The sequence below is a fragment of the Schistocerca gregaria genome, chromosome 7, assembly GCF_023897955.1.
Source record: "Schistocerca gregaria isolate iqSchGreg1 chromosome 7, iqSchGreg1.2, whole genome shotgun sequence".
In the NCBI taxonomy this organism is placed as follows: Eukaryota; Metazoa; Arthropoda; class Insecta; order Orthoptera; family Acrididae; genus Schistocerca; species Schistocerca gregaria.
This window is the reverse complement of record NC_064926.1, coordinates 99578639-99590872: the sequence shown is the minus strand read 5'-3', so window position 1 is coordinate 99590872 and position 12234 is coordinate 99578639. Positions and strand designations below refer to the sequence as shown.

Sequence of the window (12234 nt, the reverse complement as noted above, 5' to 3'; positions counted from 1 at the left end):
TTTCCAAGAGGGTTAGCAAGTCTCTGTCAACAAAGATGGGGACGTTCTACCAATCATCCAGTTCCTCGACACCAGCAATCTGCTCCTCAGTCATGGAACTAATCGAGAATCGCTGTCTGGACGTCCACACGACTCTGTGACTGCTGCGAATCTGTTCATCGGTAACCCGGACATTGCCGTCTGTACTCGATGTCGCCGGCCCTAGTTCCTGGCCAGCATCACCCACGCCTGTGTGCCCTTTGCCAAATTGTTGGCACCATTTCCAATAACTAGACGTGACATCGCATTTCGTCCACAGGCCGACAGAATTTCACGGTGTACCAGTGGGCAATTTACACGTGTTTCCCCCAACAATCGTACTGTCCCACGCACTTCACCTTTGAAGTACTTTCACAGTTGCCACGTCATTTCGCTCCAACATTGTAAAGCACCTGTGAACCGTACCGCAGTAGAACTGCGTCTGCAGGGAACCCAAAGCATGTACTCTGTTCTGACAGCACGCCACTTTTGGTGTGCAATAGTCTTAGAGCAGGACGACATGTGTAACTTACATTCTGAAGTCCCCTAGTATGTCTGAAGGCAAAAGTTCGAGAGAAATTACGCCTTATGCAAAAGATACAGTCTCTTTATTTTTCCTTTACCCAAACAGGTTTCGGCACTTTCTATGCTTTCTTCAGTCGTTTTTTGTTTACTATTTTGCTGAAGATAAGGTGGATAGATCACGTAACTAATGAGGAGGTATTGAATAGGATTGGGGAGAAGAGGAGTTTGTGGCACAACTTGACTAGAAGAAGGGATCGGTTGGTAGGACATGTTTTGAGGCACCAAGGGATCACAAATTTAGCATTGGAGGGCAGCGTGGAGGGTAAAAATCGTAGAGGGAGACCGAGAGATGAGTACACTAAGCAGATTCAGAAGGATGTAGGTTGCAGTAGGTACTGGGAGATGAAGCAGCTTGCACAGGATAGAGTAGCATGGAGAGCTGCATCAAACCAGTCTCAGGACTGAAGATAACAACAACAACAACAACATTTTGCCTCTTATGAGACTATAGCAATTTTGTGCTTGCTCTTTGATCTGTACCATACACTATACAGTTTGTCATGGTTTCTGACGCTGTAATCTTGCTTCCTGTTCTTTCATATATGTTAAAATTCTCATTTTATAATTGTCGCTCGTGTTAACCATTGAAAATTCGTGTTATTCATTTTCTCACAAAACACAAGGTTTCTTCCACCTTATCACATGTTATTGTCAATCTACCATCAGAAAAACAGGACAGACGACAAGATCAGTAACAAGACAAGCTGCACAACTACAGTGACAGAGACCTGTCCAAGTTAACAGTGACTGCGGAGCACGAAGAGTAGCCAGTGGTCCAGGAGCAACTGAGTAGCGTTGCTGGGTAGTGGTAGCAGACATACAGCACGGTGCAGATGTACTGCCCAGCCACACTAATGTCACCACCTGTCAAAAGCCTCAATAACCACCCTTTCCAGCGCGAACGGCTCCGAGATGTGCAGGAAGAGAGTCTGTTAGGTTCTTGAGTGTATCGACGGGGATTTGGAGCCTAGAGGATTCCAGTGCTGTGTCCAGATGCGCTAAATTTTGCTGTTGAGGATCCATGGCGTGAACTGTCGTCCCACAGATTCTCGACTGAGTTTGAATCCACGGAGTATGGTGGCCAGGGGAAGTGGTCAACTCATCCTGGTGCTCTTCGACCCACAACTGAACACTGCGAGCTGTGCGACACCTTGCGACAGAAAGGGAATCTGACCACTTCTTAAATTATCCATGCAATGTCCGTTAAGAACCATGTAGACCTTGCGGTGATGCAGAACAAAGATACGAGAAAAGGAAAAAGTATTTGGTTTGCAAGGGGAGAAGAGGTGGTGACGTAAAGTTCCTAATCACTAGACTACCTTTAAGTCTCTCATTTATTGAGGACATGTGAAATAACTGGCAATGCTATTCGGGATGAGTACACTACGTTTGGGCACTGGGCTTACTAAAGCTAGGCCAGGAGAAGTCGCAGCAGCTCGTAGGCTGGTCGCTGCAGTCTGACGTACAAGCGTTAACCGTCTATCACAATAACAATGAGATGCTGACACGGGCTTTCAAGATAGAGAAGATTACGTCAAAGGAAAAATACTCCAGTCACACAACACTTAAATATAAGAATAACTCAAATGTTTCGAATACATATTTTGCCACGTCATGAAAGCACATTCTAACTACTATGTGATTGTTTATCATTATCCCAGTAGTTTCTGCAAGAAAAAAAATTATTTGGATCTTAAATAACTGCATTTATATTTTTCCCATAGCTGAATGTTAGGCGAATGCATAATGGATGGCTCTGAACATTGTTCAGTAAACCTTTTGGCCTTGAAATTTTCATGAAATTGTTGCAATATGAAAATGTAAAACAGGACAAAACTTAATAATATGATCAGACTGTCTCATACAAAGATAAGTCATTTCTCTAATGCGAGAATGTTAACGAAAACAAAACACATGAAGCTCAAATCGTTCCGTCATTGAACAATGTAGGTTGCAGTCCTATTAAAAACGATTTTCTGTATACATCTGAGTTTACAGTTTTGGTTAGATAATGACATACAAATGGGAACTTCAAACATTTCTACCAAATAAAACACTTTTTATTCATATGATTCAATAATCATTCAAAAATTGTTTTCATGAGTAACACAATATGCTTCCAGCCAAGATGAAGCCAGAGAATGAAGCGACACAAATCTTATTCCAGTGAAAGAAGTATAGTAACATTTACCCGTTTAAAAGATAAATTATGAAGACATGCCAGCAGCATCTTAGAATGCCGTTACATTTTCTTTACACTGCGTAATTGACTATTTTCATATACAGAGAGATCATGAAAATGTTGAAATGTTCAGCAGCTTAACACTGTCGGCCCGCAAGTTCGACGTCACTATCGATATCGCGGCGCAGCATCACCTACCAGTAAAATGTGTCTGGAGCTCTAGTTTTCGCTATAAACCGCAGGTAATGGATCAGTGTCACTTGAGCAGACGTATGCATGAGCCATACCGTCAAATCACCGTTTGAAAGAAGGCACATTATTGGAATGAGAGAATGTGATCCATCCATCCGGCAAACTGCAATTCCTTTGGGACGAAACGTTTCGGCAGTGCAAGGGTTGTGTGCAAAATGGTTCACAGAAGACCGTAGAACACGAGGAGATGGGTGAGGTCGCACCACCCAGACCAACCCCCGATAAGATCGACACCTCATACGAATGGCATTGCAGGACACACCTGTATCCTCCTCAGCTCTGGCGCAACATTGGAACAGTGTAACACATCGTACACTATCAGGGGTGACAGTCCGTCGCCGTTTATTACGGCATGTGTTACGTGCGCGTCGTCCACTTCTCCGCCTACCTCTGACGAATGTGCAGAAACATGCTAGACGGCAATGTTGTACGGAACGATGTCAGTGGGGACAGGGATGGCATCAGATAGTGTTTTGGGGCGAATCCAGATTCTGAGTGATTGAAAAATATGGTCGCATGTTGGATCGCCACAGAAAGGAGGAGCGGCATCACAGTGACTGCATTGGCAAAAGACATACAGCCCCAACTCAAGGCCTTGTGTTCTGGGGTGTTATTGGGTACAACCACAAATCACAGTTGGTGCGTGTACAGGGCACTGTAAACGGTGTGCCTACGTGAATAACATCCCGCAATCCGTAGCCATACCCTTTCTGCACAACACCCCAGACGCCATTTTTCAAGACAATACACGACCACACTCTGCTGCACGAACACGTGCCTTCTTGGTGTCACAGAATTTCAGCCTTTTGCCTCGGCCCACCTGATCACCAGACTTGTCGCCAACCGAAAATGTGTGGGGTATGGTGAAACGACGGGTGCAATGTTGTTACCCAATGCCAACCAACACAGATGAACCTTGGAAACACGTGAATGCAGCACGGATGGTTATACCACAGGACGCATTCGCGTCTTCCACACGTCGATGCCATCATGCAAGGAAAACGTTATCAGGGCGAATGGCGGTCCCTGTGCCTACTAGGTAACAGGACAGATGTTGAACTGATGTGCCTAAAATGCTAATCATTTCTGTAGAACATACTAATGTAATGTAATGTGAATATGAATGTCCTGTCTCTATAGTCCTTCAAGGTGTTCTATTTTTTCTGAACATGAGTGTGTAGTACAAACACGATACTAACGACCACAGTGAAACACACGACTACCGTTTGCATCAAACAGTTACACATAATACACAGTACTCGAATTTGCACAAAGTAAAGTGCCCCATTGAAAGTATAATAAGGAGATCATTTAACGCACACCCTAGAGGCAACAATGCGATACTATCTCCTCCGTCCCTCGGTTCATCTCACATTAAACGCATACGAGTAACAGCACCAGTGTCATAAGAGCATATTTTGTAGCCACATTACAGACAACTTGACTATGGCAATGTACTCCGAGCGATATGTTACGAAAACTGTATTTCAATTTGGAAGAAAAAAACTTTATTCTGCATTCTGGTCATCCAGTTTTATATCTTGTGTGCAGTCCCTAAATCCTTCTTCAGGTGACGGTTTTTGCAACAAGACCCTTCACAATGCTTAGCGCTACATCAATAATGGAAATATCAGAGTGACTTTGAATCCTGCTGGTAGTTTTTCTTCTGGGATAATTTAGATGGGCAACGTATGGGACTTTTTGAAGAAAGGATGATTAGGGTTTTAATGTGTTGTGTCGGACGAAAAAACAATTGTCGGCACTGTGGTGGGTCCTTACATTTACTTCTGGAGGACGCCGATTGGATATTACAACACACACAAAATATTAGATCACTTTATTATAAATTGTACAACATGAAATACATAGCTTTCAAACAATCCATGTGCTTGGGACTGTCTATGTATATTTGTTATTTTCACTGAGCACTACCGTATCACTTCATACACTGCAGAATAATAGTGTCCATAAACTACGGTCTGTCTAACACGAAGTGTGACTGGATAGTTTCAAGAATGGTCTTGTAATTGTACAATGGTGGTACTTACATGCTAGTGTGAAGCATCTCCTTCAAAATAGCCCCCTTCTGACTTAACTCACCGACTCCAACGGTGTTTTCAGTTTTGGAAAAATTATTGGAAACTTTTCCGGAAGTGTGTAAAGAACACTCTCCGTATTTGCCTGGATGTCTTCAATCGAGTCAAATCGCTTCCCTTCCAGTGAAAATTCCAGTTTAAGAAACAGTTAGAAGTCCACAGGGGCCAAATCAAGGGAATATGGCGGTTGTGGAAGCACAGAAATTTTGAATTTGGTCAAAATTTCAACGGTCAAGAAGGCATGATGAGCTAGAGCATTGTTATGGTGTAGCACCCAACTCCTGTCTTTCCACAATGCAGCCTTTTCTTCCGCACCTTTTCGCGCAAACGCCAAAGGACACATTTGTAGTATTTCTGGTTAAGTGTCTGTCCTCCATGGGTACATTCATGATGCACAATACCGGAAGAATCGAAAAAAAATTACCAACAGTGTCTTCACCTTCAATCGACTTTGCCGTGTTTTTTCGGTCGTGGTGAACCTAGAGTCTTCCACTGTGAGGACTGCACTAAGGCTTCAAGATAATATATCCATAATTCGTCACCTGCAATTACCCTATTTAACAAATCTGGGTCATTTTCAGTCCGATTAATCAGTTCTTGGCACACTTCAAGTCTGTATTGTCTCTGGTCCACTTGACAACACTTCTGGAATGAATTTTGCGGGCACTCGACGCATGTTCAGATCTTCAGTTAAAATTGACTGAACTGCATAGAAACTTAAACTAAGTTCATCAGATATCCCCCACGATCAGAGCGCAGTAAGTCGCGAACTTTCACAACATTTTCATTTGTTTTTGAGGTGGAAGGACGGCCGGACTGTGGTTCACCTTCGAATGATTTTTAAATCTGTTGAACCAGACAAAAACATTTGAATGGCTCATACAATTATCTCCAAAAGCAGTTTTCAATAGTTCGTAAGTCTCAGAATCTGATTTTCCTGTTTTAAAACAAAATTTCACGCAAACTCGTTGCTCAGTTCTTACGTCCACTTTCACGCTGACAGAACCCGGCAACAAGCCCTAACAGACCCACACTCAACCGTCTGCCACAGCGAACTGAATAAAGGAAACGCAGTTCGCTGTCAGAGGGCGTTCAAGGACAAGGCAATGACTCACTGCCCACCCTGTGTGTATCTGCCTGCCAAACCAGTAAGCAGTAGCGGAGCCATTCTAAAAACTTTCCAATCACACCTCGTAGAACTCTGCTCTGTAGTGATATGAAGGTGCAGTCTTCGGCTACGACTGCAGAGTGGGGCTCAGCGACACTTCGCCCTGACGTACGTTCAAGTCTTCAGCAGCCGCGACTCGTGGAACTATGTCCACGCCGAAGTCTCTCATTCGTCCCTGCATCTGGCAGCGAGCGTGCTTACGTGTGTTTCCGTCGTGAGGTACCAACTTTGTCATTGTACGTCGTTCTTCAGACGGTACCACATAGTATCCCGTAGCTGGCAATCTCTTTAAAAGCAAAGGCCAGAATTCCAGACCTCTCAAGAAAATACTGTGGATAGATGAGAAAATACGACAGCTATGAATGGGCTATAATTATATCAATAGTTGGGTTGAAAAGACTTACTAGCGGTGTACAGAACGTGATTAAAATTGCAGCACCATAAAATATCAAATATGAAGAACAATAGGAAGAAGACAAAATTAAATTTTTAGGTGATTTGGGCACACACACTGTGCGAAATTCAGCGCATAGAGATGTCACCTCAGCAGTGGAGTCATTCCCTGCTACCCCACCTTGCAAGAAACTCCCACTTGTGTTAAACCTCGAGAAATGTTTCAGTTTAGCCAGTGACTCCGTAGAAGATGGTATAAGAGGCTTATAGTGTGGCAGGCCGTACTTTTCTATCCGATTGAGACCATCCGTCCTTGGATTACTTAGTCAGTCTCCAAGTAGGATTCCTTCTACCTGTTGCGCCGAGAAGCTTTCTATCGAAGTTTATGTCCTTCGCAGAAGCAGTATCGGTACCTCGGGTTCCCTGTAAAGTGATGAAGCGGGAAGCTATATTATTCAGATTAACGTTCAAAGGGGATGCCATTATGATATATTTATTCACTGAACGCCATAAGCTGGTAATATCGACAGAATTAATAATGATTAAATGGAAACTAACTATTTCCTGAGAGAATGGAATTACGGCAAAACTAGCTCGGAAGGCATCCTATCGCCGACAGGCGACTATGTGGCGCAGCCTGTGGCTCGTACTTACAGCAACCGTTTGTTCATTTTTGTCACCTTAAACATTATTCATTTATTTATTAAATGATCGATTTCTGGCGTTGTAATGTCGATGTAAGAAAGTGCTTATGACCTGTAGTTTCTCCTGATATCTGTATTAGAAAAAGCGACTTTTATTAGCAAGTATTTTTTAAGCGTCATTACTTGCTTCGCGACAGAATAATTGTCCTTTCCCTACGCACCTGGCTGCTAACGTAGCGGGCGTTCTCATGTCTAGCGACAGCGCCTCACACCACAGTCTTCTGGCAACGCCATATGGTCCACCGGCTCCTTCAGCAAGATGACAACTAAAATGTTAATCTCGCCTGTGTGCGCTTTGCTCACTGAGTGCTGCATGATATCTGCAGACGCGATAAAACATTGTGAAACTGGATAATGAGGAAACAAAATGTGGCTTTAACAGCAGGGGCACCTTACAATTTCTGTAAGAGAGCCCATAAATAGTACCGTAGTGCTTGCCGGCTGGCGGAGTACCAGCCCATCGGCAACCTACCTGTAAGACCGGAAGTTTTCAGTGAGCAAAAGATCTGAAGAATATGTTGGCGACGACGACATATGAACCCCGTACGTTCTGAGGTAGGTCAGGACGAAACGAGCGCCTGCGGTCTTATTTAAAGATATCGTCACCGGGATTTGGATCACACAGTGCAGCCACTGGCAGAGATGCAATGCCTGCTGTCCATTGTTACCGGCTATGCGGACGAGAGGTGGTCGTATAGCGTCTCATCACTCCAAGAGCTGCGCCCGTATTACGCAGAAGAACGTAGCCTGGATAACGTTCGTTCTCCTCGTAGATCCCTCATACGGATACGTGTATGACAGCGCTCTGCGCAGACCGATGCTTGTCTGGTAAGACGTATACAGCCCCTCCTGTGTCCATTGTTGTCGGCCGCACCATTAGAGGCTCGCCTCTCTCTGCTGTGACCGCAAGGGAAGCCGCAACAATGGTCGCCTTGCTGACAGTGCCTGGTGGTCCAGACGTCATCGCCCTGTCTGCTGCTAACAGACCCACTCGTCAACTCAAGATATGCGACGTGGCTGTACAGTAGAGCACGGTCGCGCGAACACTACTAACTTATCCTAGAGTCGTGCGAGGCCGTTAAGGTCCTGCACGACATTGGGTACGGCCTTCCTGAAAACCATCGATTTCATATTTGCGTGAGAGTCGTTGCATTCCGAGCGACGCGAGCAACAGTACCGCGGACCCACACGATCTTCTCACGACCAAACGACATTGAAAAAGCCATTTCTGAATGAGTAACCCGCTTTGCAGTCTTTCCTTACATGCAGACTGTAGATGGCATCAGTCCTACAAAAACATACCCTCGCACTGAAATGTTAATTACTAGCGATGTTATGCTAGTTTCATATGGTTGCATGTCGTCCTCACGGTGTTGTAGTTCTAGAGGCGTGCAGTGTTAAGTGTGCTATAGATTGTTAGCGCGCTAATGCGTTTTCAGCGACAGCTGTGCCCTTTTGTGCCTTCGCTCTTTCTCACCTTTCTGCCTTCTCGTCCTGCTGCAGGCTACGTGGGCATCACGCTCAACAGCGACTGGGCCGAGCCGCTCAACGCGTCGAGTCCCACCGACCAGGAGGCTTCGGAGAGGAGTCTGCAGTTTGGGGTAAGTTTCAAGGGAAAGAAAGCTGTTGCCGTCTGCCTGCAGCGATAGCAACTACCAACTACAGACAAATACAGCGTGAAACATAACTCCACCGACAAAGCGTCGCGGGTGGGTAGCATGTCAAGCAAACATGGGCTCTAAAACTCATACCTTAGCAGCTATCAACACTTATCTGTAGAATTGATGTGTCTCACAATGGCGACGATGAACAGGTGCTCATAGCTCTTTAGAACATGTTTACTGGAAATTTTTTCTTATTTTGGTCCGTACTACCATCTCTCAAAATATGTAAAGAAAAGGGCTTTCCTTAGAAGAGATGTGTACGCCAGCAGTGAGGATGAATAAGTGCTCCTATCTCTTAAGGTACGCCTTTTACAGCCCATGCATACTAGACACATTTTTGTTGTTTCGGTTCATACCACCAGCTCTGAAAGTTAGTAGGTGGAGCCCTGCTTCACCTTGTATGTTCTTCTTTCTAATTCTCACTTATCCTGCTTCTATCGGAACAACAACGCTACATCGGCATGTTAGTGTGATAAAAGATATACTGATGCAGGCACATTAGTGATGGTTTTGACTATCAGTACCACTTTGTCCGAGGTGTCTATCGCTTGAGATTTTTTATAATGTCTGAGGATGAAATTGCTTTTAGCTACTCGGGATCACACAATCAGCAGTCTCCAGCAATCGCTGAAACTTTCAACCCACGCATCTCCTCCCCCCCCCCCCCCCCAAGTCAAAGAACAGTGTCACGAAGCAAAGGGTACAGTCTGAAACGGATGCGCCAGTTGAACACCAGTTTCGCTTTATTACGACCAAATGCACAGGAGATGTAAGTTCTCTATTGTAAGCGTCGCGTTTTAACTCCACAGCACGGGTCACCCTCCCAGGAACGTTCTCCAATACGTGATGAAAGGCTGTATGTAGAGTGTTAGTTCATGAAGAACTGTAAGAAGCAAAGCTATCGCAGTCTGTCTTTGTGATCGGACACTATGTTGGCGTTCCAGGAAGTTCCGTAACTATTGATGTGGATTCCTATTAGGAGCCTGAAAAGGCCTTGGGGTGAAATGCAACAAATCAGAATCTCCAAAGGGTCCTGCACGGCGACGTATCCATGTAGAATAGTGATATCCATGTAGCACACTGATGTCCTCAAGTTCTCTCCTTAGGAAACGATGTGTCATTTCTCCTCAGGAAATATGGAGGCTGGAAGGAGCCATCCATCAGACATCCTCGAAAACAGTAAGACAACAGCACCTAGCCCATCAATGAGTATACGCAGTTATGGCGCTCAGTCCGAAATCGCGCGACTGCTACGGTCGCAGGTTCGAATCCTGCCTCAGGCATGGATGTGTGTGATCTCTTTAGGTTAGTTAGGTTTAAGTAGTTCTAACTTCTAGGGGACTGATGACCACAGATGTTAAGTCCCACAGTCCTCAGAGCCACTTGAACCATTTGAACCGTCAATGAGCATAATATAAGAGACATTATGTAGGAAGCGACAATATGATTGGTGCTTATAAAAAACTGCTAACTACGGCAACCAGCTTGTAATCTCTCTAGATTTTATTATGTTTACGGAATGTGCAGTACTTCAGTGAGTACGACAACGGAGAATTGTCGATTTGTCAAAACGACTGTCCAACGCTTATCAGTCTCCAGAGACCAAAATTTTCAGTCACCCTGTGAACTCTCGACCTGTGGATGCCCACTAATTTTCGACCTCAGTCTGAAATTAAAAAAAAAGAACAGTTGACGTGATTTTGTAAATAAAGATTGCAGATGCCATCAAGTCTCGTGACCAGATCTAAGTCCTTGAGCTCCACACAAAAATTCTTTTGTATCTCGGGAGCTGTCGTCTTGCAACAACGAGTACTGTCCATCTAGTGTACACACCAGCGGGCGTCGCAGTGTCTACACACTATGACACCCTCCTCCAGAGTTGCCTCGATACCGATGTACGTCGCAGAGGAAAGACTGTGGCGCCCATCGCGTTAATCATCTCATCACTCTCCCAGAGGGGTGTGACAATTCTCTTGGCTTTTTACAGTACCTTATATTGTCCCGCGTTCTGCCTGAAAACAATTTCACACCCCATCTGGTGAAACAGTGCAGCTAAAGTTGAGTCTGCAAAAGCTGACAAAACAGTCACTCCTGTTTGACGTCTGCAGATCGGCGCCTTCGGACACGCCCTGTTCACCGCGGAGGGAGACTGGCCGCCCGTGATGAGGGAGCGCATAGACGCCAACAGCGCCGCCGAGGGCCGGCCCCGCTCACGGCTGCCAACGTTCACGCAGCAGGAGATCGAGTACAACAGGGGTGAGTATTGTCTACTGTGTTACGTCCAGTTCCTTCGTCGTCAACCACAATACGTGGAGTTTCGAATAGATTCATCCTATTTGACACAACTGTATCAGCTACGTGAATGAAGATAGAAATTTTAGCTTATTCGAAGAACTAATTATGTTTAGCATCACAAATTTCATTTAGAGTTTCAAGAAAATTACTTGCCCCCCCCCCCCCCCCCCCCTGTTGCGCAGACGGTAGGGGAGGGTCGACGGTAGTGGTGGGGTTTCCTTGAGGACTATCCAGAGCACTAGCCAGGTGTAGCTCTACAGCTGAAGTTAGATTCGGCTCTACTAAAACTACCGAAATGTAGAATGACGTAGTAAATGGCAATGGTGGTATAACTGGTAGGGAAAGAAATGTAAATGAATGTGTACGAGAGAAAACGGGAACCGACAACTTTCTTTTGTTTGTTTGTTTGTTTGGTTGTTTGTTTTGCACGTAATTAGAACGGCACATCATTCAGTGTTAGTCCGTTGTGTATTTAATACCCTTACAGAAAATAAATTGCATTTTATAAGTACTAAAAATTAGCTGATTGTGTAACTTCTGCGCTTTTATGTAACCAAAGTGTTTGCTATTGATACAAGTGCGGTTTACATACACAAATATATAAAAATGTACAGTAAATTTTTTCTAGGTTTGTGACCACATTGTCAGTATATAAAACTACTGACGTCTCGGTCCCTGTTGCAAGTGTCTCAGTTTACACACCCTGAAGAAGGTCACTTGCAACAGGGATCGAAACGCCAGTAGTTTTATATATTGACAATGCGGTCACAAACCCAGAAAAAATTGATTTCATCCATATTTCGCAGTTTCAAAGGTGACTCCAGAAAATTTTTATTAGGTGTGATGATGGCAGCGGAAGCCTACGTCTATATAAAAG

At 44.6% G+C, this 12234-nt stretch overlaps 1 protein-coding gene across 1 annotated transcript in view; it reads left to right on the top strand.

The window, feature by feature from the left end:
* LOC126281623 (myrosinase 1-like) overlaps positions 1 to 12234 on the top strand; it is a 60333-nt gene that overhangs the window by 27996 nt on the left and 20103 nt on the right. The window contains exons 6-7 of the mRNA XM_049980745.1: positions 8902 to 8999; positions 11171 to 11318. Of these exons, the coding sequence (XP_049836702.1) occupies positions 8902 to 8999; positions 11171 to 11318 (246 nt within the window). The remainder of the gene's footprint in view (positions 1 to 8901; positions 9000 to 11170; positions 11319 to 12234) is intronic.